The sequence below is a fragment of the Myxine glutinosa genome, chromosome 1 (assembly GCF_964187855.1).
Source record: "Myxine glutinosa chromosome 1, kmMyxGlut1.1, whole genome shotgun sequence".
In the NCBI taxonomy this organism is placed as follows: domain Eukaryota; kingdom Metazoa; phylum Chordata; class Myxini; order Myxiniformes; family Myxinidae; genus Myxine; species Myxine glutinosa.
Window position 1 is genome coordinate 76427785 of NC_136261.1, and position 26697 is coordinate 76454481.

At 43.4% G+C, this 26697-nt stretch overlaps 2 protein-coding genes across 5 annotated transcripts in view; one reads left to right on the forward strand and one right to left on the reverse strand.

Annotated features, from left to right (window-relative positions):
- Window positions 1–1288: 1288 nt before the first annotated feature.
- On the forward strand, window positions 1289–19448 carry C1H16orf89 (chromosome 1 C16orf89 homolog). Its single transcript, XM_068105350.2, has 8 exons — window positions 1289–1653; window positions 5091–5261; window positions 13880–14045; window positions 14318–14447; window positions 18374–18530; window positions 18674–18778; window positions 18879–18938; window positions 19043–19448. The coding sequence occupies exons 1-8, from the start codon at window positions 1428–1430 to the stop codon at window positions 19141–19143; spliced, it is 1116 nt and encodes a 371-aa protein (XP_067961451.2). The 5' UTR covers window positions 1289–1427; the 3' UTR covers window positions 19144–19448.
- A 2881-nt stretch (window positions 19449–22329) lies between these two features.
- The window catches only part of TMEM143 (transmembrane protein 143), a 78755-nt gene continuing 74387 nt past the window's right edge, over window positions 22330–26697 (reverse strand). For all 4 annotated transcript variants that reach the window (XM_068113537.2, XM_068113518.2, XM_068113528.2 and 1 more), the window contains exon 10: window positions 22330–23217. In XM_068113537.2, the coding sequence (XP_067969638.2) occupies window positions 23018–23217 (200 nt within the window). In that variant the 3' untranslated portion in view covers window positions 22330–23017. The remainder of the gene's footprint in view (window positions 23218–26697) is intronic.

Below are 26697 nucleotides of genomic sequence, written 5' to 3' on the forward strand. Positions count from 1 at the left end.
ATCTTTCACATCGAGTCATCTTTCACATCTAATCATTGTCACATCTAGCCACTGTCACATCCAGTCATCTTTCACATCTAGTCATCTTTCACATCTAATCATTGTCACATCTAGTCATCTTTCACATCTAGCCACTGTCACATCTAGTCATCTTTCACATCTAGCCACTGTCACATCTAGTCATCTTTCACATCTAGCCACTGTCACATCTAGTCATCTTTCACATCTAGCCACTGTCACATCTAGTCATCTTTCACATCTAGCCACTGTCACATCCAGTCATCTTTCACATCTAGTCATCTTTCACATCTAATCATTGTCACATCTAGCCACTGTCACATCTAGTCATCTTTCCCATCTAGCCACTGTCATATCCAGTCATCTTTCACATCGAGTCATCTTTCACATCTAGCCAGTCATATCTAGTCGTCTAGTCATCTTTCACATATAGTCATCTCAATTGAGGACTTAGGAAGAAATCTAAAGAATTTTTTACGGAATTTCCTGCACCATAAAGCCAAATGCCACTCAAAGGTGGGGCTAACAGAAAGGAAAGTATAGATATTGAAGAGAAAGAAGAAATCTATGTATTTTCCTCTTGAACTGAGGTTGGAATTCGGATTGAGGAGGAAACAGGATTCAGGCCAAATGATGTGATTGTCAAATGATGCAAGTCAAAGTATGATGACATGGTTGACAATTTTGCATCCAGAAAATGAGAAAAAAACTCATCAAATCCTTTTCTTTCCAAATGTGGAATCCACTTCCACATTCTTTTTCATGTCATTCTTCCCTCCATGTCTTGAAGCCAGCTGTTCACCACGATCTCAGATCATCCTCCATCGAAAACCATGATCTTTCACACCCAGTTTCTCCTTCCTGGGAGTTTGCTTCTGTATCCATATTATCCACCCCTGCGTTCATCCCTTTCCCGACCCTTTATCTCCTCTTCCCTGCTGTTGATATTTCCCCTTTTTCTGCTGTTCCTTATGTTCTGTTGCGTCGGCGGTGTTCGTTCTGTTCTGTTCTCTCTTCCACGAACCTTGACTCCATATTAAAAAAAATAAAAGGTGAAATTGTAAGCATCATTGATTGTTGATTGTTGTGTGTGTGTGTGTGTGTGTGTGTGTGTGTGTGTGTGTGTGTGTGTGTGTGTGTGTGTGTGTGTGTGTGTGTGTGTGTAATAAATCTTTGCTGTAGATATATGGTTCACCTGAAGATCCGTCATCATTTGATTGGTCCTCCAATGGGAGAGCCGCCCACTTGAGGTTTTAAAAGGGGCACCCACATACATAGCGGAAGCTCTGAACACCAGGGAGATGTTTTGAAATGAGGTGCTAAAGGCAAAGAGAGTTCAGTTCTGGTTTTGAATATCGAGCTGGTGTTGCTCGTCTGCCGGAGAGAGAGAGAGAGCCGCCACAGACAAAATGAGAGTGACCTCCTGTACCATGATCCTCTTCACGTTAATCTGTCATTTGCAGGTACATGGCTCTTCCCAACCTCAAGCCTGTCTCCCCGATGATTCACCCCCAGGTCGTTTTGTGGACTTGCTCACCACGGTGGTGCAGGCGGCAGAGGGAGCTATTCAATTTCTGGACCACACACAGCAAGAGATGATCCTGGATGGAGCCCTGGGGTTTGTTATGTTTGAAGGTGAGTGCGACACCTCAATAGCTGCTTGGAGAGCGAAAAGGTTAAGTTAAGATCGAAACATAGGTACCGGTACCGGTACATCTATTTATTACGTTTCGCACAGGGGAAGGGGCTCAACTGGTGTGCGCAATGCATGGTATGTATAGGATAAAAGAGTGAGTTTTGGACAGCACAATATTTACCTGTGTCCCCGAAGGTGGGCGAAGGTTATGTTTGCACCCAGCTGTCTGTCTATGAGCAGGATATCTCAAAAGGTTAAGGACAGATTCGGTCGAAATCTGGTAAACAGGTTGGGTGTGTGACAAGGACGAATTGATTCAATTTTGGTGAAGATCTGCATCTAGATCCGGATACTCGGATTATCAAAGTGATTCGTCACCATTGAGATATCGGGCCAGAAATGATATACAGGGTGTTCCAAAAAGACCTGGACAACTTTGCTTGTTACTATTTTTAGTACCACAAAGTATACAACGATACTCCGTTTTATATGTTACAGAAACTCTAAAGTTTTCTATATTTTTAGGTCTGGTGTTTAATGTAAAAGACTAGAACGGTTCTCGGTAGAGAGCATACCTCCTCCAGGCTGAACAGTTTACGTTTCGTATCCTACTGATAGGCCGGATCTGGATCCTGACCTGAACCAAAATCTAATTGGCTTGTTCTCGTCACCTAAACAACTCGTCCACCTAGTTTAGTCATAACTAGTCCATAACTTTTTTAAATATCATGTTATATATCGCTTTTAGCCCGATCTCTCAATGGTGAACAATCACTTAAGAATTAAATAATTCTCGTAACCGGATACATATTCAGATCTTCACCAAAATCGAGTGGATTCGTCGATGTCACACACCCAACCTCTCCAGCAAGTTTCGTCCAAATCCATCCATAACTGTTTGAGATATCCTGCTATGTATCGGTTTTAGCCATATCACTCAATGGTGAAGAATCACTTAAAAAATTAAATAATTCTGATATCCGAATCCACATTCAGATCTTCACCAAAATCGAATCTTATCGTCCTTGGCAGACACACAACCTGTCCACCAAGTTTCGTCCAAATCCGTTCATAACTTTTTGAGATATCCTGCTATATATCGGTTTTAGCTCTAACTCCCAATGGTGAAGAATCGCTTAAAAAATTAAATAATTGTCATATCCGAATCCATATTCAGATCCTCACCAAAATCTAATCATTTCGTCCTTGTCACATACACTACCCCTCTGCAAAATTTCGTCCGAATCCGTCCACAACTTGGCCATGCCTTGGTGATATCTTGTTCACAGACAAACAAACAAACAGACAGGGGTGAAAACATAATCTCCATCCACCATCGGTGTTGGAGGTAAAAATGGGGAGAATACTCAGTGCATCGAATGGTTCATCAAGACGAGATCCAACACGCACGTTCAGCATAATTTCTGCACAAGGTATGGAAGGATTCCACCATCGCGGACTGGCTGGAATCAGAGAGTGGTGTTTAAGGAGACTGGAAGTTGTCAGAAACAGAAAAGAACATGTCGACCAAGCACAAGTGCTGCAGACGTTGAACGAGTACGCAAATCATTTCAAGAAAGTCCAAGAAAATCAATCCGATGCGCATCCAGAGAACTGGGACTACCAACCACCACTATACACAGGATTTTGCATAAAAGATTGAGCTTTATGCTTATAAGGTGGAAATTCTGCAGGAATTCAAACCAAAATGCAAGCCGTTTGATTGGGAACTGTTCAGTCGCATAGACGATGATGAAGATTACCTGAAAAGGTCATGTTCACAGACCAAGTTTGCTTTCCGAGTGCCGTTCTAGTTCAGAATGAAACACATGCGCGCATGCGCGTCCCTGCGCGCGCGTGCACACACACACACACACACACACACACACACACACACACACACACACACACACATAGAGATGAGTCATTGTTATTTGCTGTGGTGAAGCTGGATGCTACAGGACCAGGGAAGGGTCTGTTAGGCACAGCACAGATAAGGAGACAGCTTGGTCCTCGCATTGTGGTTCCTTGCATTGTGGTTCCTTGCATTGTGGTTCCTTTCCTGTGGTGAAGATGAGTGCTTCAGGGCATGCCCTGTCTAATGTGGGACCTTATATAGAAAGGTGTGTTTATTTCTAAATCATGACCAATCAATTGAATTGGCCACAGGTGGACGCCAATCAAGCTGGTTCTTTGCTACATCTTTCTTTGCAACTGGTTTCTTTGGTAGGGTGGTTCTTTGCTACATAAGGCAAAATAATGTTTTGAATTGTTTTACTCCTAACCTTTAATTTTTTTGCTATTGAGGTAAAACTTCTGCCTGTGCAATATTTTTTGAATACATCCAGATTTAGGGGTTGCACAGTGACTCATGGTTGCCAGCCACTCATTGTTGCCCGATAAGCGTTGATTTCCTGCAATCGGGAAACCTCTTGCGATGTTCTGTCACAACTTGAAGCAGATACTGGGTTTGCTGTTCATCCCTTGTCAGGAGACGATTGTACTCTTCAATGAGAGCAACTGTATACACCAGAGTACAGCCGTACTGTATTTAAATAACTTAAAAACAACTTCAAAATGTGCAGTACATCGCAAGGTCATAGGTCAACTGTAATGGTCAAAATCAAAAGTATAGCAGTGGAGAAAAATAATCAACTCCAAACATTTATGCGAGCCAAATATGTGAAATTACAAACTCTGTGTGCAACCCCTAAATTTAGTCCAAATGGCTTAAAATTTCACCACAAGGGATTTTTCATGCATACAAAAATGTTTGGGTGTTCAGAGCATGACATTTCTAACTTTCATTCTGAAGAACCATCCTACTGTATAGACATCTCTCGGATGATAAAAGAAAATTGGATGCACTTGAGTTCAATTTGGAGTGTCATAACAAAGGGGTTGAATACTTATTGACTTAACACATTTCAGATTTTCATTTGTATTTATATTGTAAAAACGTAAAAAAAAAAAATAAACTTTGACATTGTGCGATATTATGTGTAGATCATTGACAAAAAAAATCTAAACTTAATCAATTTCAAATTCAGGCTGTAACACAGCAAAATGTGAAAAAAGTCTGGGGTGTGAATACTTTCTGAAGGCACTGTATACTAGCTAACAGCTCGGCGTTTCCCGAGAGGGGGGCGATGGAAGAGAGGGGGAGGAGAAGGGGGGGGGAGAGAAAAGGGAAGAGGGGAAGGGGAGGGAGGGTGAGGGCTGGAGGACAATTTTACCCATGCGAATGGAAGAGTGTTTCAACCTCAGCGTTTCCCTGGTTAAAAAAAGGAAATTGTACTACCCTCTGCCACCACCACTAGATGGCGATACAAAATTTCACATTTACATAGAGAATTTACATAAAGCTTGAACTGAATGTTTTGTAATCTGAATGTGGCTTTTACAATCATATTGATTCCCTAATGTTGTTGCACAGCTCAAGTTAACGCCTCCATGAGGAAGACAGCATGTACGGGTAACATGACGCACGTGACACAGACCTGTGGCAGGATTGAGAGAAGACTGTGTCTGGTTCAGCGGAAGTTGAGCTTACTCGTCCCTGGAGCTATCCAAGCTGCTCAGACCTCCAACCCGAGTTACTATGACAGTGAGAACACTGATTCTATTTTTACCTGCACCACCGAAGGTTGGATGGACGTTGTTTTCACCCCTGTCTGTCTGTCTGTCTGTCTGTTTGTCAATCACCTACAGGTCACAATTCTAAGCCGATCGTCATGAAACTTTACCAAGTTGTAGAGGTAGTCTCAACTGAGAAGCCTATTGATTTTAAGATCAAAGGTCAACTCAAGGTCAAACTTCTAAAACTCTTATCTGAAAAATAATCAATTTGAATCCGATTGAACTGAGCTTTGATTAAGATCGTCAATTTAAATCATAATGAAATGGACAATTTGATGTATCCATGACAACTCTTTTTTGGGGGGTGGGGTGGATTTTGCAAGTACCTTGCTCTGCACAATGTCTTGTTTGTCTATTTGTTTGTAAAATATCTCAAGATGTTGTGGACGGATTCGTACAAAACGTGGTGGATAGGTTGGGTGTGTGACGAGGACTACGGACTACGCCTTCAATATGGACTACGCCGTAAAAATATGGCTGCCAAACCACTGACCAATGACATCAATTTGTTTTTCTGAACCAATTTATCCCTAGACCACGCTAAATATATTTCATATTGATTACATCAAGCGTTATACTTGTCGATTTATGACGTCATAATAAAGGCACCTATGAAATCGTCATTAACATATGTTATCCCCCATGGAGAGTACTTTACAATGAGCCATGTCTCAATTTTTTCTGTTCAGCAATTTTGGAGATATAGTGGTGCAAAGTTTTTCGGTTTTTCCAAGATGGCACCCATACCACATGACATATAACATCATAATTATCATTTTAAAAATTATACAGGAGGAGAGGCTCCTATAGTCAAACTTTCATGTCAATCGGACCCAACGGTTGCAGAGAAAACAAATTTTAAAGGGAATAAACCCACAAAATTCCAGCGGAAGGGACATACATACATATTGTAGCGTGTCTACCCTGTAGTGAACACCGCAGGGTGACGGATGGCCAACCGAGCTTTACCTCTGAGGTGTGTACCCAAACTACGGTGGTAGTGACACGTGCGGGGTGTGGGGAGGAGGGGGTAGTGGATGGTGACAAGGCTTACCTAAACGGGTGGACGCGACGAGGGTTTTCCGAACCACAAACAAATAAACGTACAAGACACAGGAATTGAAAGTCAACAAATAAAGGTTTAATGAAAATAATGCAATACAATAAAAAGATAACACTAAATTCCTAAATTGAGGTGCCCCCACACAATACAACCTCATATACAACACAAGGGGATGATAAAATAACTAAAGTAAAAATGTAGTGTGGTGCATTTACCTGGTACTCCGTCTGGCGTTCTTGACCGTCCGGGGCCTCACAGGTCCCGCGTCCCTACACGGGAAAACACGCCTTGGTGTGAAGTCGTGTTCACCGCCAGCCTCCGACGCGAAGCAAACATACCCGAGCTCCTTCCTTGTCCTTCCTGCTCGGCTGCAGCGAGCCCCGATGTTCCTTTCAGGCACACATGGCACCACGTGCAGCCATCAAGAAGCCAGCATCAAGGAGCGAGAGAAGTAGAGAAGTATGCGTCTGCCCTTCCCGCAGCCTGGAAAGAGGGAGAGAAAATGTGACTGCTCACAGTGAAGGCCAGCACGAAGAGAGCACAAACTGCGACCACCTGCGATCAGACGTGGACAGAAAGAGACAAGATGGCGGTCGCTTCGCCTTTTTGCTCCCATGCTCGAATGTTCTCCGTGATGTCACCCATGCTCCAATCACCGAGTGCCGTCACACCAGTATATGGCCATGACCAATCGTTCCTCTCGAGGCAGGGCCTCACGGCCTTTCTTGATGCCCATCGAGAAGATTTGACTGGGTGGCGTCAGTCGAATGTCCGGGTCCAGTTGGCGATTGCGTTATTTATCCTACCTGGCTGACCTCCTCTCCAGACACACTCCCACCCGCAACCTCCGCTCTGCTGGTACCAACCTCCTGACCCCCTCCATCTGGACCAAATTCAGATCCTGGGGGGACAGGGCCTTCTCCATCGCTGCTCCCACCCTCTGGAACTCACTACCTCACACCATCAGAGACTCCTCCTCACTCACCACATTCAAAACATCACTAAAGACCCACCTCTTCAACACTGCATTCAACATTCAACCCACAGCATTTAACCCCTGACAATCTCTTCTCCTTCTCCCTCCTTTTGCTTTAAATATTTCCCTATTGATTCTTGTCTTTTTGCAATTGTTGTTTTCATGTTTTGTTATGCATTATGTTTTCCACTCTGTCAAAGCGCCTTTGGGCTTCTGGAAAAGCGCTATACAAAATAAATGAATTATTATTATTATTATTATTATTATTAATTGTATGCGCCGATCGCATGGCTGGTGGTGTAAGTGCTTTATAAGAATGGAGGGAAAATACAGAGGTGACTACACACAGGGAATTTACCCTTATACCCTAACTAATTAGCATAGCTCCACCCCTCGCCATGGAGACACATAACGCTTACGCGGGCCTGACTTAGGTACATGAAGGTTTCTATTCGCGACATTCGGAGCACACTACCCGCTACCATCCTACCTTGTCTAAGGTATTTCATTACCTACGGCCCACAAATGTAACAATACATACATACATACATACATACATACATACATACATACATAAATACATACAGATAAAAGCTGTTCCAGACGGCATTGCCTTACGGGCTACGCCGTAAAAAATCAACAACTGGTGTGGCGCTCAAATAGAGTAGGATGCTCAAGCCCAGCAGCAGCTACAGGGAGAGGTAAAGAGACCTAAGAGCCAAGGGGCAATTGTCCACAACCGCGATTGGATAGCCAAGGTCTACAAATTGTTGTTGGGATAGCCTTTAGGGAACTTGGTCCCCAGACTGAATTTTGCCTGGCGGAGAGGATGTGGGCTGGTTTGGCCAGCCTCATGAAGAATTACTCCCCTGGGAAATTGGGATGGATCAGACAGATAGGGGGCTAGCCTTACAGGATTTGAACACATGGGTTGGCCACAGGGATAGTTTGGGCTAACGCCCCATGGGGAGATTGGTGATGCTCTGTGGCACCCCAACTCCATTGGGGTGTAGCCTGAGCTATGTTCTCAAGCTCAGGGGGTCACTGGTACCCGGTCGCGGTGGTAGATCCCCCAGAGGAGAGGGAGGGGGGTTTTGAGGTGGTCCTTCTTGGGTACCTGTGAGAGGTGTGTCTGGGAGGACCCCGAGGGAGCAGTGTGACTTGGCCATGCCTTGGTGAAGGCACTGCTGTGACTGAGATGACTGCTTGGGCAGGTGGTCCAGCAACATCTCCCCGAGGCTCCTGGACAGCCCACCACATGGCAACTCCCGTTGTATCGCATTGATCAATGGATGTGGTTCACCAGTGAGGACAGTTTGAGTACCCCCACTGCATGAACAACTTTTGGGACTTTAAGTTGTTAAATTGAGAGCATGATTGCATAATGCCCATAGCAGGTCTAATCTTCCACAGATGGTGCCCTGCAATTTAATGGACTCTTTGTTTGGGCAGAAGGCCCCTGGGATTGATTGGCTGTATGGACCATGGACCAGGGAAGAATGGCTGCAACAGGTGTTGCTGGTATTGACCAACCTTTCCAGTGATAATTTGGAAAAGTGGAACTAAATTTATACCTTTTCCTATTGCAACAACTACCATGCTTAGCTTTGGGAGAATTCAGGTGAGTCGGGAAATTGATATGGGTGACGGGCAACAATTGCCCTGAGACGTCGACCAAGTGGAAAGGGATAAAGTTAGCAGAAAAGTGACGTATTGTGAATACGAGAATCAAATCTATTGTGCTTTGTGTTTTGTTTTGTGTGGGGATGCAGGCCATGGCTGTCAGGAATATTTTACGGCACCATGTATGGCAGGTATAGATACATTGGAATGGCAACTGAGTGGAGAACATTGTGTGTCCAGTTTGTGTTAGAAGAGGTGTGTGTGTGTGCCTGCCGAGGCTGCAATCTCCCAGGGAGAGAGGGAAGATGAATGCTCCACCATGCCTTTTCCTGCTAGGTCGTGACAGGAAAGGGGTCCACTGGGAGGAGGGTCAGGTTTCAGTTGGTTGAGAGGCAGGAGACCCTTGACGACCACTGCAGGATGCGGAAGGCTATTTTGTTGACCCCCTCCAGCATGGGAACACCCAGGAATCTGCATTGGAGCAGGGGAAGGTTTCCTTTGAATGTGGGGCCTGGAAGTTTCCTTAGAAGTGGGCTTGTTTGCCCTAAGTTTGCCCCCCAACCCCCTGCTCCTTCGCCCCACCACCTTATTTTAGGATCTCACTGCCACCTTGATCGAGTAAACCTACAGTTAATTATGATGCCAAGGCCTTGCAGGGATGAAAATATTTGCAATGATATTTGCAGTCTGTTGAAATGTATTTATGGGAATGCTCGACTTGGTCACATGCAATTCCATATTAGTGGGGCAACTTAGCATAACAATTGTGCATTTTGTGAGGAAAGCACCAAATTTGGCACACTAGTAGACTATCATATTACGAAAAGATCTGGATATTGGGCCATCTCAGATTCAGAGATTTTATTTTTGCAAGATTTCGATTCGATTGGGATCGAAGAGAACACCTTCTTCGTCTTCTGTACAGTGAAGTTGCCAGCCCTGAATTCTCTGGGTACATCTGGGTGCTTCATTGGGAGTGCAACCATGTCCCTCAGGTGAACAGGGACCCACCTGGCATAGTGTGTGTGGTCTAAGGCATGGGACCAGTTCCGTCAGGGCATCAAGGTACATCGTGAATGAAGCCTGCCGCAGAGAACGCACGTAGACCAGTACCAACATCTCTAGTTCCAGCACAGTTGCCCAGTACTGAAAGTTGGGAATGTCTTCTCCTCTCTGGTGACACCAGTCTTCGAACTCAGGCAGGTCTTCTGCATCATCAGCATATGTCATACAGTGGCGTTCATACGCACGGTGTTGCAGGATGTGCAGTGCCGCTGCAGTGATTTGATGAGCTCTTCTTGTGCGGGTGACGTGGGCAGCTCGCAGGAAGGAGTCGGCCGTCCCTGGCGTTGCAATCTCAGCTTGAAAATCTGCAAATCTTGCAAAAATCAAATCTCTGAATCTGAGATGGCCCAATATCCAGATCTTTTCATAATATGATAGTCTACTAGTGTGCCAAATTTGGTGCTTTCCTCACAAAATGCACAATTGTTATGCTATATTTAGCTCAGCTGCCGGACTATATGTGGACTGCAGTACACTGAACCCCGACAATTGGTTAGAGTACATTTTAACCCTTGGATGCAGTGATTGAGCCTCGGAGGCCCACAAGGTTTTTTTTGCTGCAAAAACTATGCTGCACAATTTTTTTTGGAATGAGCCTCATTTTCACCGACTTTCATGTTGTTAGACAAAATTCAGTGACATAAATAAATAAAAATTAATTCAGGCTCGTGGGAAAATCTTCATTATTCACTTATAACCGGAAAATCCGACACAAATGCAGGCCTGGGGTCTCCGAGGCCCAATGGCTGCGTTTATGTAGGATTTTTGACGCCTGCATTTAAGGGTTAAATTTGGTATTGTCTCAGTTGATCAGTGGACCAAGTGGCATCCACTCAGGGATGTGGTCGATCAAATATATGGGATTCATGTTTGAGAAATGTTAAATTGTGGTTAAGGTTTGTGTTTTCATACCATTCCTCTCTCCTCCCTAGGAACACTTCAACAAGGCCTGAAGTGGATGGAGGAATGAAACTGTTGGAATGTTATTTGATTTTGTAAATATGTGAAGTTTGATGGGAATATGTGGGTAGATTGCTGAGGCTAGTTAGGTAAGACTTCGGTCTTGCCTTCCTTCAGGCCTCTCTAATTTTACGGGTAAGGTAATCACAAAATGAATATTTCATTGCTGAGGCCAGGGCCCGTATTCATAAACGTACTTAAGTCTGAGTATAACACTTAAGTACCTCCTAACTTAGGTTTTACGAACAAGTGGTATTCAATATGCTACTTACCTAATGTATTACACTCAACTTCATGCTTATATTTGAGACACCTCCAGGGGTGTCTTAAGTGAACGTAAGTTGGCCACACACTGTATATTCTGTCCACTTTCGACCAGACAGCGAAGAGGAATGGCTGCATTGCTTCTGATAGCACAAGAACGGCTGGTTCGACGGCGTGCAATTCGTCGAGAACGAGTATTTCGTGACCGACTTCATCCGCTAGATGAGTACGATGATGTCAAACTATACCAACGATACCGCCTTGACCGGCAAACGATTTTGGATGTTATTGATGCTATTGGTGATAATCCTGATCCATTGACATTGCGAAACCACGCATTGCCAAGGGAACTTAAGGTTTTGGCAAGTTATTTTCTGTACAAGTTATTTTCTGTACACGCGGTATTCATCCTTCATAACTGAGCACATGTTCTACCAATTTTTCTGGGAGTCCTTGTCACTCCTTACCACGGTAGGATTTCTTCTATTCATGGCCTCGGTTATCCCAACCCATGCGTCATGCTTCTTTCTGTTCGAAACGGCGGCAGAAAACTTCGATACGATGACACCAATATGCTTTTCATACTCTTCGCACAGCCGGAATTTTTCAGCATCAGTGAAATTTTTCTTTCGCTTCGTAGACGTAGTGTTCCCTGCCATGATGAAGGGTGGAAAGAATACCGAAGGGCTTCCTAGCGACTTACAACAGCATTAAATAATAGCATTTGGTTTTGAACCCAGTTATGTGTTCCCGTCCTCATGTCATGGCACTCAGCCAAACCACAGAAACTGACACAATCGTGCAAGAAATGTGATCATTAACCCCAGCAACGGCCAGTCAAAACGGTTAGATGTTATGCCAATATTTAGGTGTCACACTGAGTGAGGTGTAACACTTAAGGTCATTTATGAATAACGACATAAGTCTTAGTCCTAGGTAAGTGTCACACTTGAAGTTTAAGTGTACTTAACATAAGAACGTTTATGAATACGGGCCCAGGACCTTTTAGTTGACCATGGCATAAAAATAAGGTCCAGGGGAGGAGGTTGCGTTACGTGTGTGGTGTACAGGGTAGCTACCCTGTGCTCGCGAAGCGAAAAGCGGGGGTAAGCATTCAAATGCGTACGTGTGCCGTGTCTGCATTTTAAAAATTCATTTTCTCGGCAACCGTTGGTCTGATTGACACGAAATTTTACCATAGAAGCACCTCCTCCTGTGGAATATTTTTATTCATAACTATGCCATCATAGGTCAGGTGGTACGGACGCCATCTTGGAAAAAACTTACATCTTTATATCTCCCAAACCACTCAATGGAAAAATTTGATACATGGCTCATTGTCAAGTACTCACCATGGGGAATAAGATATGTTGATGGTGATGTCATCGGTGCCTTCATTATGACGTCATAATTCGACAAGTACAATGCTTGATCTGATCAGTATGAATAAAACAAAAATTCCTCTGCAACTGTTAGACCGATGGACACGAAATTTTCAGAATATGTGCGGCTCCTCCTGTATAATTTTTTTAATGATAATTATAACGTCATAGGTCACGTGGTACAGACGCCATCTTGGAAAAAATCGAAAAACGTTGCACCTCTATATCTCCGAAACCGCTCCATGGAAAAATTGAAACATGGCTCATTGTCAAGTACTCCCCATGGGGAATAAGATATGTTAATGATGATGTCATCTGTGCCTTCGTTATGACGTCATAATTCGACAAGTACAACACGCATCCGATCATTGTGAATTTTTTTTCTCAGCAACTGTTGGTCTGATGGGCACGAAATTTTCACCATAGGAGTGCATCCTCATGTAGAATATTTAATGATAATCATGACGTCATAGGTCATGTGGTACAGGCGCCATCTTGGAAAAACCGAAAAATGTACCTCTAAATCTCCAAAACCGCTGCATGGAAAAAATTGAATCATGGCTCATGTAAAGAACTTCATATGGGGAATAGGTGTTGTTAACGATGACGTCATTGGTGCCATAATTATGATGTCATAATTCGACAGGGACAACGCTTAGTCTGATCAGTTTGAAATGTATTGAGCGTGATCTATGCAACAATTATATGAGAGAATAAAAATTTATAATGTCATCGCTCACGTGTTCTGGCAGCCATATTGGATCAAAGAAAAAAAGTTCAAAAACAGAAGAGTTGGCTTGCAACAAGTTGACTGCGCAAGGTAAGTATTATATGAATACCATCTAGTTAATGAAATGTAACGTCTTATCATGGACCGTGTGCTCATGTAGGATAGATAATTTTGATGCGCAGCAGGGACTTTGTTTTTAGGGTGAATTGTCCTGTTGGTGTACGTCGTTGGAAGGTGGTGTTGCTTGCGGTCGAGGTTATCTAGGTTATGCATGTCACGTGATCTGTATGTGCTTCCTGGTTGAACCGTTGAGGACCAGGTGAGGTAGAGCAAGAGGACCCCAAAGAGGTCACCACCAGCGCATTTGGCAATATGTTGCTCCTTTCCCTCCCCTTGGGGCAGATGAGCTGGTGGTCTCGACGTCACTGTCGGTGCCAACGCATGTCCACCCCCACCCATATGTTACCCAGCAGTTTTGTTATGAAGTTGTTTATAATGTTGGATACACTTTTTTTTTTTACAGACTTTGAGCCAATGATAAGCTCAGAGTTTTGGTCTTCGTCTTCCCCACTGACGGTCGAGACGGATCAGGTGACGACCAGACCTCCTAATGGATCGACGGCTGTCCCAATTGACTGCGCAACAGAGAGCAAATGCGATTACTGCTTCGGCCTGCTCCTCGGGACAAGGTTTGGGCTCAGAGACTTGGTTTAAAAAAACTGAAAGACATTGGTCCATCATGCAAATGACATGGTAGTAAGCTAGACATCCTTCTTCTGCTTCTTCCCCAAAAGGTGAAGAATTAGCACTTGGTGATGTTTTATTTGGATTTGCATCATTACCAAATCTTCATACAGAAATTTGTTTCATTTTCGGCCAAAATGAAAGCAATGCCGTTTTGAAGAATTTGCACTAATCTCAATGGACATCTGTTCTGGGGGTGTTGTTCTCTGATGTCTAGGCGCAATGAGGAGCAAGGCCCTCTGGAGCGATGCACTGTATCAGACACGTGTCTCCAGATGGCCACACTTCCTGGCTGCACAGAATACGCCCTTTCTCATCAGATGCTGTACTTCTTAATGGCGCGACAGGTGATACATTTTCTTTGACTTGCACAAGCTACAATGGCACGGCATTTTGAAGTACATAAGCAGGTTAACGAGTGTTGGCCCAATGAGCAACAGTACAGAGAGATTGGTTCGTGATGAAGTGACATTGCAGCCTTATTAAGGTTATTAGCCCCCGATGGACTTAGCCCGAAACGGGGGCTTATGGATTGGGTCTTGTCTTTCCGTCCATCCATGTGTGCATGCGTCCGCATCCATATATTGGACATGTACGGACCAATTTTGTACATGATAGCATGCATATGTACATCATTTTGTTTTGTGATGCGATCAAAGATGGCCGACTGGCAGCCATTGTAGTTCCACAAAACCCGATGTTGAACACGTCCTCAACCATTTTCCGGACATGCATTTACCGATCTTGTTCAAACTTAGCACACAGATAATGAATGATGGCTTACATATGCACGTCATCTTTTTTCGAGATCAGATCCAAGGTGGTCAACTGGCGGCCATTTTGTTACTTAAACGTGTCCCCAACCATTTCTCGACATGAATGGACTGATTTTGTTCAAACTTGCCATAAGTACAGTCAGTACATGACGGCATACATGTGCACTTCACTTTATTTTGCAATCTCATCAAAGATGGCCGACTGGTAGACTGGCGGCCATTTAAGTTGCAAAAAATCTGATATTGAACACATCTTCAACCATTTTTCGGACATGCATTTACCGATCTTGTTCAAACTTAGCACACAGATGATGAATGATGGGTTACATATGCACGTCATCTTTTTTCGACATCACATCCGAGATGGCCGACTGGCGGCCATTTTGTTCCTTAAACATGGCCCCAACCATTTCTCAGGCATGTATAGACCGATTTTGTTCAAACTTGGCACAAATACGATACATGAGAGTATACATATGCAGAAGATTTTGTTTTGTAATCGGACCAAAGATGGCTAACTGCCAGCCTTTAACTCTGTCCAGCAAAATTACTAAAATCACGGGGGCTATGACATTTCATGTCTTTGTCTCTTCGTTTTACTTCGACATTGCACAAGAACAATCAGGGGAAATAGCAATAGCTGAGAAAATATATGTAGGAGGCGAGGAAGTACTTTTGGAGGAATTTTGGGTGGAAGTGCAGGATGTTACGAAGCTCCAGAGCCAGATAATATGCATCCTAGAGTATTGGGGGAGGTGGCATGGAAGATAAGCGAGATGTCAGTGGATAACTTTAACAATTCACTGGAGTCAGCACAGGTACCAGAGGATTGGAGAGTAGCAGATGTAGCCCCATCATTTAAGAAAGGATCCAGAGAGAAGTTGAGGGAACTCTAGACCAGTTCTGTTGAGGGGGTGTTGGAGACATTAAATAGGGATTAGATGGGGAACCATTTGGATTAATTTAAACTGATTGTTGATATTTTGTATACAGCCTGTGGCTGCTGGTTGCATCCTTTCTGGAAGCGCGTCTGTGCCGCTGATGCAGTGCCCCGTTACCAATAATCTGGTACTCATTTTGCCAACACATGTGGTAAATGCATGGAATTGTCTCCGAGGAATGGTAGTGGCAGCAAAAAGAGTAGAAAGTTTTAAACTGAAAGTAGGTACCCAGTAGCATTGGGAAGAGTGGAGTACTACTTGGATATTGGAACCATCGTCCGCAGGACTGGTAGGTAGCTTAGGCACGGATTACTGATTGTATACATGTGTAGTGATGGTGATGTCTGTGTGAGGGTCTCATAAAAAGGTGAATGTGCTGTCGGTTTGTTAGCGTCCCATCTTACAAACGACCTCACCACACCTGCCCCCCGACATCCCCTCCTACCCCTCCCTTCGCCCCCCAAAAAGATAAATAATAAAAAGGTAATAGCAAACTCACGCAGTTTTCATCTCCACTACTCCCAATGTCCATCTTTAACATCCAAAATATTTCCACCACCTTGAAGTGCTGGGGGGAGGGCGGTAAGCTTTGAGGGGGGTTTGGGGATGCAGAAAGAGGTGGATATATAGAAGAGGTGGGGGTTGGAAGGACCTAGCACAGAGGGGTTTGACACCGTAAAATAACGTGGATGGGGATACGATTGTAGTTTTTTTTTTTTTTTTGTATACTGAATCGAGGCTCGTGAAAGAGCTAACATTTACTTCACAAACAAATCAACCAGACAAACAAAATATATAAAAAGAGGGAGCGGAAGACAAGATGGGGAGAGAAGGTGAAGCACACAAACACAACATTTGAGAGCAGGGAGATGTGTGGAAGGGAGAGGGCTTGGGGGGAGGAGGCGTGGGAATGGGGGGGGGGGGGGGGAGGGAGAAGTATAAATCACAAGGACACCAAGGACCTCCAGGACGGAAGTTGGTATTTCAAAAAAGTGGAATTGGGGTGAAATTAGTGGGGGTAGAAAAGATCAAGGTTTTGGATGTGGGGAAGATAAGAGATGGTGGTGAACAGCTGTTTTAAAGACCTGGAGGGAGGAGTGGGATTGAAGAGAGTGAGGGAGTTTGTTCCAGAGGTGGGAGAAAAGAGGCATGAAGGAGTGAAGGTGAGCAGAGAGTCTTGATTTTGGCAGTTTAACCATAAGAGGGTTGCAGGCAGATCTTGTGCGACCTGTAGGAATATTTGTGGGACAGAGCCCAGAGAGAGCTGGGAGGGCAAGGCCAGAGAGGAGTCGGTAGAAGACGGAAAGACCACCAACCTGCCTGCAGTGAGTAAGTGAAAGGCCCTCGGAGGTAGCTTCATCACGGGAGATTCCAATGATTCTGAATGCTTTGGTTTCAACAGCGTGAAGAGGAGCTAGGTGTGAGGCGGGAGCACCAGCCCAGAGGGAAGAGCAGTATTCCATTGAGCTGCGGATGAAAGCCTTGTATGTGGTGAGGAGCTCAGGTGTGCCAAGGAAGGACTTCGCATGATGGAGGATGCCCAGTCGGCGCCTGGCTTTGGAGGCCAGATTTGAAATGTGGTTTTCCCAGGAAAGATCATGGCAGATAGTGAGACCCAAAAGCTTGAGTGACAAAACTTCTTGGAGAGGATTATTCAGAAAGTGGATGGGAGGGTTGTCCAGTCGGTCTTTTCGGAGAGACATCGTAAGAGTGTGAGATTTGTCAGGATTGAAAGACATGTTCCACTTGTTTGCCCAGTCTGTGATTTTGTCCAGGTCTGCAGAGAGTGAGGAGGCTGCAGACTGCCGATCTGAGGGATGAAGAATAGAGCGACAGAGAGTAGAGTCATCAGCAAAGAGATAGAGAGGATTTTCAAGAGTCAGAGAGATCATTGATGAAGACCAGAAAAAGCACAGGGCCCAGAACACTGCATTGGGGAACTCCAGCCTGAACAGGAAGAGGAGATGAGAGAAACCCATTCAGGACCACACGTTGACTACGACTAGAGAGGAAGTCCGCCAGACATGCGTGGAGATTTCCATGGATACCAAAAGAGGAGAGTTTGGTGAGCAGAGCGGGGTGCCAGACCGTATCGAAGGCACGTGATATGTCAAGGGAGACAGCTCTAATTTCCTGTTTGGCATTGAGGACCTCCATCCATTGTTGTGAAAGCAGAAGCAGCATGTCCAGAGTAGAGTGTCCAGGTCTGAAACCAAATTGATGATCAGAGATCAAGCCATTGGAGAAGAGGAAAGATTTAGTGAGCAGATAACCTCTGCAAACTGGACTTCTCACGATTCCCAAACTTGACATATGGAGACAAAGATCATGGGATGCGTGGAAGCCTTTTGCGTGTCATAAGAAATGCTTTAGATTGTGGACTCGTGGGAATTCTCAGCCTCAGGTGACACCATACCAAGTCAAACTCACAAGAGCATTCTGCAAATGCACGCTTGCCAATCTCAACTACCTAAGTATCAGCCATTTCATCATGCTGGACAAAAAACATCCATGAGTGTGTCTTGTTCTTTATTTCCCCACCTTTATTTTTTTTAGTCTGGCTGCGCTGACATTCTGGACCACAAGCTCAAAATGGCGGGTGCGTTGGGTGATCTCTCCGATTGGCTCCACTCGCTCTGTTCTCGAATGCTCAACAATAATATGGTGCAGTTCTCTTCTGGAGAGATGAATCATGACCTGTTCCTGGAGAATGGTGACTACAAACCTGCTTTATACTTGTCTGTTTTAACCAAATACGTCGTACAACCGGTTGGTGTAGAAACAATCGAAAATGTCTTAAATGGGACACAAATTGGGCTGGACAGGTATAGTTTTGTGTGAACTTGTCCCTGGCAGTGGGTCTATGTGGCATGGCTGGTGTACAAGGAGCTGTACGTCTGGAATGGCTGCCGGCCATTTTAAACATCCAAGATCCCGCTACAGGTTGCTTTTGCAGGACAGGTGAGAATGTTACATTTACTGTGCGTGTGCTGCACATTCGAGTTCGTCATATTGGAATCACCGGATAACCATGCCCAATGATCCGCATGGCTTCCAACAGATTTACAGCAACCTGTAAAGAAACGAGGTAGAGAGAAGAGGCTGGACACACGGCTCTCCAGTGAGTAGATTCACAATGTTATTCGAGCACTTGAGTAGACTAGTCACCAGTGAGCAATCATGCTAGTGAGCTTTCTATGCTAACTTGGTACCAATGATCTCCAGATGGATGTTCTCAGCATTGCACCGCTGTGGGAGTGATTGCTCTCGGTGCCTACATTGAACACTTCATGCCACAGGTCTGCTGTGCAGTCAAGGTTGCTTAAAGAGTGAAAGATCATACCACGAGCATCCGTAGCCATCTCATTCACTTCCTATTTGAAAGCCTTTTCAATATGCTATCACATGATGAATCTCATAATCTTTCATCGTGACGGTCCTTCAACAAGTTAACCTTTTTTGGCATTCCCATCTGAGCACAGCTCAGGATGCTGTGACTCTAGGTGTACTGTGCTTATTTGTCTATTAAATATTGTTGTCCTGCATGTAATACATCCATGTACAAGCAAGCTGTCCATGTACAAGCTCTGCTGTAAGCTTCAAGACCGATTAAAAAACGAGAGCAATTTGACTATGTCACCAATATGCCTCCGCATAGTCCCTGCCCGTGACAACAGGTAGATGCCCTTGTTGACTGTCCTATAAATAAATGTTTGATTTAAGTCCCTTCAGCAGTTCTCAGGTATGACATTTTTACCAAACATGACAAGTTTCACATCGATCGGTGAAGCGGTTTTGGAGAAGGGTTTTTTTTAAATATTGACTTTCAAGCTAATATGGCTGCCAAATCATGTGACATAAGACAAAATGTACCATGTGCTGCATATATATGGGTAGGGGATCACGTTTGTAAAGCTTCGTGTTGATCGGATAAGGTTCATTTTTCTATCCAGGGTGGCTGCCAAACCACGTGACCTACAACGTCATCATTTTCATACTATATGCAGCAATGGTGTTAGATGACATTTGTAAAGTTTCACATCAATAGGGTAAGCGGTTTCTGAGATATAATTATTTAATATTTTCTTTCAATCCAATATGGCTACCACACCATGTGGCCTATGAGGTTTTCGTGATAAACTTTTAATCGCCATGCCTAGTCAATGAGAGACGTAAAGTTTCGAGTCGAGCGCTTCTGTGGTTTGGGAGAAGGTGTTTTTTAGAGGTTTTAGGTTAAATCTAAAATGGCTGCCAAACCATGTGACCTATGACATCATAAATTTAATATTGCAATACAAATGTGTCAGATCATGTGCATTGTGCATGCAATTTCAGATTTTTAGGATGTCATTAAATTAGAACATTTATGGCTGGTATACAACTTCACAGATGATGTCATCATCATCATGCTTTTGTTCCCCATTGGGAGGACTTGGCAGTGTGCCAAGTTTCAATTACTTTTTTTAATGAACACCAGCTGCGGTATATGGGAATAATGGGGTATGTTTTGCAATACATGCATGATGGGTCAAAAGGCCTCATTCTGTGCTTTACAAAATTTTCCAACATTTAATAGGGAAGAAGTTGCACAAAGTTCCAATGATTTATGTTGCACACTTGCCTCTAAATTATCTAGCCTCGGTTTGAATCTCAACCCAGCTATAAACGGTCATCCCGGTGTTTCATCAATGTGTGTGCCGTGTGCCTCGGATGGACGTTAAACGAGCGTTCCGTCCACCGGCATTGCTTGTTGGACATGAAAAAATCCCACAGTATCCTACCCAAAGAGAAGGCGAGCTACCTCCGTCACCATGAACAAACTAGATGGTATTCATAGAATACTTACCCTGCGCAGTCAACTTGGTGTGAACCAACTCTTCTATTTTTGAACGTTTCTTTATTTTTGTTCATCCAATATGGCTGCCAGACCACGTGAGCGATGACATCATAAATTTATATTCTTTAAATAATTGTTGCATAGATCATGCTCAATAAATTTCAAACTGATCAGACTAAGCGTTGTCCCTGTCGAATTATGACGTCATAATTATGGCACCAATGACGTCATCGTTAACAACACCTATTCCCCATATGGAGTTCTTTACAATGAGCCACGTTTCAATTTTTAAAATGCCGACACGGCACACACTTTACTTTACTGAAATGCATACACAAATGTTATATTTTCATCAAAAAACATCGGAATTTCACCAAATCTGTTTTGGTCATGTGTTAATATACCTCAGCGATTGACCAATCTGAAATCAGAATTTTATTTGCGGTCAAAATGACCCCGTGAGGTCGCTCCGTACTTTGCCTGCTCGTCATGTGCAGTGATAATTAATTCCACGCCCACTCTGGCAGACTCTTCTTCTTCACACAATAACAACTTCTAGCTTCCAGACCGTACATCCAATCATCTTGAATTTTTGCACACGTTATACTTCATTACCTCTACTATAATGTAAAGTTTCACGTCAATCAATGAAGCGGTTCAAGAGTTATACATTTAAAAAATATATTTTCGTTTAATTATTTATATCTGCCAAACCACGTCACCTATCACAAATTCCAAAAGGTCGTTTTAGTAGATTGATATGCTGAACACATCAGTGAAGTTTCCTCCCCCCCCCCCCCCCCCCCCCCCCCCCGATAGGATCAAAAATGAGGGAGGAACTTGGTTTTAAAAGTTTATGCATTAAAAACGTCATAACTCCGAAACCATGTGATGCATGACGTCATGCTTGCTGACTTTTTTTGTTCGTCATGGGTATGCGATTCTGCCTGCAAAGTTTGGCCTCGATCTGTTCAGTCGTTGAGGAGAAAATTGGATTTTAGTGGTTTTTCAGGCTTTTCACTCAAAACAATATGGCGTCCGAACCACGTAACATACAACCTCATTATGATTTTATTTCTGCATCAATTTATACCGAGAAGAGGCTCAAGAAATTTCATCCTGATCGGATAAAGTTGTTTACTTGTCCAATTATGACATCATAATGGCAGTACCTATGACATCATCATTCACATCTGTTGTTCCACATGGAGTTCTTTGCAATGAGACCTGTTTCAATTATTTCTGTGCAGCGGTTTTTGATATAGAGGTGCAAAGTTTTTTGTTTTTTTTCCAAGATGGCGCCCATACCACGTGACCTGTGATGTCATAACATTCACTAAAATATTCTACAGGAGGAGGCCCTCCTATGGTGAAAATTTCATGTCAATCGGACCAACTGTTGCCGAGAAAATGAATTTTTAAAATGCAGACACGCACGTACCCGAATGCTTAACCCTGCCTTTCGCTTCACGAGCGCAGGGTAATTACAAATTCCTGCCCTAAATATTGCTAGAAGGTTATCACAAAACACCCAGCATCACCCTTGCCAACAAACTGCGTCGGCAGTACTGAACTTGCCTTTGGACAGAACAGAATACAAATACAACAATAATGACAAAATAAATATAAACCCAGTGGGGTTACTTTCCTTTTGCCCCATAAAAACTTTGGCAAATTATCTCAAAATACGTTTATTATTTGAATTTTACACAACAAAGTACCGTACAGCAATTGCATTTACATCTAGTGAAAGCCAACATGGCAACAGATCAAGAAAACCCCATGCAATGCATTTTTACACCATCGGAGAATGATCCCACAAGTAACACTTTCATGTTACCCGATTACAGTAGGAAATGCAACAGGATGCGCGAGGCAATATTGGATCAAGCAGCAAGACCGCAAAACTCGACTTGTACTTTGTGTACCAGTTTTGAAAATTTGACACGAACGATGCAAAAGAGTACATCGAGAGAAGGAACTCCAAAGATCACTGGTCCACATCCTATTGGTCATTCCTCCGGCAACAGTTTGGGTAAATGTAAACCCAGCCATGGGAATACAATTTAAAACCAACAGATGCGTTTCAAACCTGTTACTGCACAAAAATGCAGGAAAGGATTTCTTGGAGAAAAATATAAACCTAAAAGGCCAGGATTCAGCCAACGAGTCCAAGACCAAGTCTTAAACACGTACCCGCCAGGTTATGCTTTACTAGATGGGCAGTGAATACTGACACACCCGACTGCAAAGTGTCAAAAAAAACCCCAAAATCAGTTTATAACATTCCGAGGAATGTTACAATACACCACATATTACGTCTGGTGCCCTTGTCTTTCGCAATGCCTCACTTCCGTGGCACACTAGGTCGATAATGCTGGACCCAAAGACGGCTTTGCCAATGGAGGCTCTCGCAGCCTTGCCACATTATCCACGCTCATTTCCAAGCATCCGGCAGCACACAGTGCTGAGAGAGATCTTGCAGGACGAGTATGGATGTGGCGTGAGCACCGTCGATTGAGCCAAGCATCTACTGCTTGCCGGATCGCAACTTCAGTGAACCCTGAGAAAAGATCAACAACATACGATAACAAGTGCATTGATACATGTGATGAGGAGCTTAGCTTTACTGGATATTTAGAGCATCATTTGGTATCAGATCCGACCTGTGGAAAAGGCCAAAAATAAAAATCAAAGCGAACAAACAGTTTGGAGGCATTATAAATCGATGGCTCCCATTGGAGAAGACTCATCAACATAAACTGACAAATTGTTCAACCTCAATGGTATTCAAAAGGATATTCATGTTTTAGGCAAACTATAGTGGACTGCAAAAGTATTCACCCCCACCCCCCAAAGTTTTCACATTTTGATGCCACCTGAGTTTATTTCATGATGCTTTCAAATCAAACTTATCACTTTTGGAGTTAATTATTTGTTTGAAAGGTTACAAAATAATTGTAATAATTTCACCTGTATGTAGTAATCAGTGGTTTAACATAAAAATTAATCTCTCCCACTTATCTAAAGAGTTTTAAGTTGCAACTCACTTGGCCAACCAACAAGGCAAACATGTAGCCCAAGGAGATTTCCAAATAAGTCAGACATAATGTGGTGGAGAAGCACAATTTAGGAGAGGTCATATCAGGAGAGGGTTATAAGGAGATTTCAAAGTCTCATTATCCCTTTGAGTACGGTCAAATCCATCATTAAGAAGTGGAAGATGTATCATACCACCCAGACTCTACCAAGATCAGGTCGCCCATCCAAACACATCAAGCGGGCAAACAGGAAACTGATTCAGGCTGTCAATGTAAATCCAACAATGACTGAAAGATCTGCAAGGCTCTATATCTGAGATGGGGGTCAGTAGTCATCAATCAACAACATCCCATTCCCTTCATAAAGCTGGCCTCCATGGACAGGTGGCAAGAAAGAAGCAATTACTGAAAAAGACACATCTAAAAGCTCGTATGGAGTGTGTGAAAAAAACCATCGTAATGATCCTGCAGGCATGTAGAGAAGAGTTTTGTGGCAAGACGAGACAAAAATTGAACTTTTTGGTTGAAATTCATAGCGTTAAGTCTGGCACAAGCCTAACACTGCACAACACCCAGTCAACACCATCACTACTGTCAAGCATGGTGGTGGCAGCATCATGTTATGGGGCTGCTTTTCATCAGTAGGGACTGGCAAGCTTGTCAAGATAGAATGGGCAATGGACAGTGCAGAGTATAGAAGAATCCTTGATGAAAACCTGCAAGAGTCAGCCATGAATCTGAAACTGGGTAGGAGATTCACAATGATCCGAAGCACAAAGCTAAACCCACAGTAGAGTGGCTGAATAAGAAGAAAACAAGAGCGAGAAAAGTTTATTTGGAAAGATTGTTTCTGCATCCTTCGTAATTCATCAAAATGTGACATTATTGGTCGGGACCAGGGTGTGAATACTTTGGCAGTCCACTGTATATAATTCGTAATTCATCAAAATGTGACATTATTGGTCAGGAACAGGGTGTGGATACTTTGGCAGTCCACTGTATATAATTCGTAATTCATCAAAATGTGACATTATTGGTCGGGACCAGGGTGTGAATACTTTGGCAGTCCACTGTATACAATTCGTAATTCATCTAAATGGGGGATTATTGGTCACAGGACCAGGGTGTGAATACTTTTCCAGGCCACTGTACAATCGTGGCCAAAAATATTGGTACCCTTGCGGTTTTTTTCAAATAGTGAACCATTTCTTACAGAAAATTGTTGAAATTTAAAAATATTTTGGTATCCACATATGTATTTCTTTGGTTTAGTGGAACAAAACAAAAAAAGCTGAAAAAATTACTAAATTTTAGTTTATTCCACACAGAAATCTTAAAATGGCCCAGACAATATTATTGGCACCTTTTAGAAGTTGTTGGAAATAATTAGATTTCAAGCAGGTGATTCTCTTTTACTTTGGAATTGAACTCACCTGTGGTGAGTTTCAGGTGCCTGTAATATAAAAATCACTCATTTCACCAGTTTGAATAGAGAAAGAGAGTCATTCTGCTGTTTTGTGTCACCGTGTGTATGGAGAAAAGCGCATAGAGAAAAGAAAGAAAAACCAGAGAATCGTCTGAGGCGGTCAGACAAAAGATTGTAGCCAAGAATTGATAATCTCAAGGCTACAAGTCCATCTCCAGAGACCTTGTGTTCCTGTGTCCACCGTACGCAATGTTATCAGGAAGTTTACGGCCCATGGCACTGCAGCCAACCTCCCTGGACATGGCTCCAGGAGAAAACTTGATCGAAGATTGCAGCAAAGGATTGTTTGAATGGTGGAGAAAGCAACTCGATCAACTGCCAAACAGATTCAAGCCGACCTTCAGACACAAGGTACGACAGTTTCAACTCGCATCATCCATCGCCAACTCAATGAAAGGGGTTCAGTCTATGGTAGGAGACCCAGGAAGACCCCACTGCCGAGAAAGCCTGACTGGAGTTTGCCAAAACACACCTGAACAAGCCAAAATCCTTCTGGGAGATTGTCCTGTGGACAGATGAGACCAAATTAGAGCTTTTTTGTAAAGCACATCATCTCTGTTTACAGGAAACAAAATGAAGCCTTCAAAGAAAAGAACACCTTCCCTACAGTTAAACATGGAGGAGGTTAATGAGTGATGTGTTGGGGTTGCTGTGCTGCCTATGGCACTGGGTGCCTTGAATGTGTGCATGGCATCATGAAATCAGGAGATTACCAAGGCATTTTGGAGCGCAATGTTCAACCCAGTGTCAGAAAGCTGGGTCTACATCGAAGGTCATAAGTCTTGCAGCAGGACAATGACCCCAAACACACTTCAGAAAGCACCCAGGAATGGTTCAAGACAAAATGCTGGACTGTTCTGAAGTGACCAGCAATAAGTCCAGATCAGAATCCGATTGAACCCCTGTGGGGAGATCTGAAAACAGCAGTTGGGAGAAGGCACTCTTCAAATCTGGGAGAACTGGAGCAATTTGTACAAGAAGAGTGGGCCAAACTGCCAGTGGAGAAGTGTAGGAAGCTCATTCATGGCTATAGGAAGTGCTTGACTGCAGTTATTTTGTCCAAAGGCTGTGGTACCAAATATTAAGTCGAGGGTGTCAATAATTTGGTCAATGCCAATTCTTTTTATTTTCTGATTTGAAAGAATAGATTAAGTTCTGAATTTTAAAAAAAAAACCCAAAGGTTTTGTAATATTAACAGTGAAATAAAGATTTCTGGAGACCAAATACTTTTGTCAATTTCAACTTATTTTTTAGAGAAAATTGTAAGTTATTTGAAAAAAGTGCAAGGGTGCAAAAGATTTTAGCCACGACTGTATACGTTTCCATCCCCACCCATATTTATTCCCTTACCCTCCCCTCCTTCCCACCCCACCGAGTCAACTTTGACCTCTTCCATCCCACTTTCTCATTATACTCACACATCTGGTCTGGCTTGTTCCACTTTCAAACATCAATTCATCCCCAGCAGGTTGCACAAGCTCATTGCAAAAGCCAATCTTTGTCATCATTCCTTCG

What these genes read in the sequence shown, in the direction of transcription:
- C1H16orf89 (XM_068105350.2), top strand. Translation starts at nt 1,428, where the DNA reads ATGAGAGTGACCTCCTGTACCATGATCCTCTTCACGTTAATCTGTCAT. An exon ending in TGACCTGTTCCTGGAGAATG is followed by an intron (nt 18,531 to 18,673) that starts GTGACTACAAAC and finishes TGTCCCTGGCAG; the next exon opens with TGGGTCTATGTGGCATGGCT. An exon ending in AGGTTGCTTTTGCAGGACAG is followed by an intron (nt 18,779 to 18,878) that starts GTGAGAATGTTA and finishes GGCTTCCAACAG; the next exon opens with ATTTACAGCAACCTGTAAAG.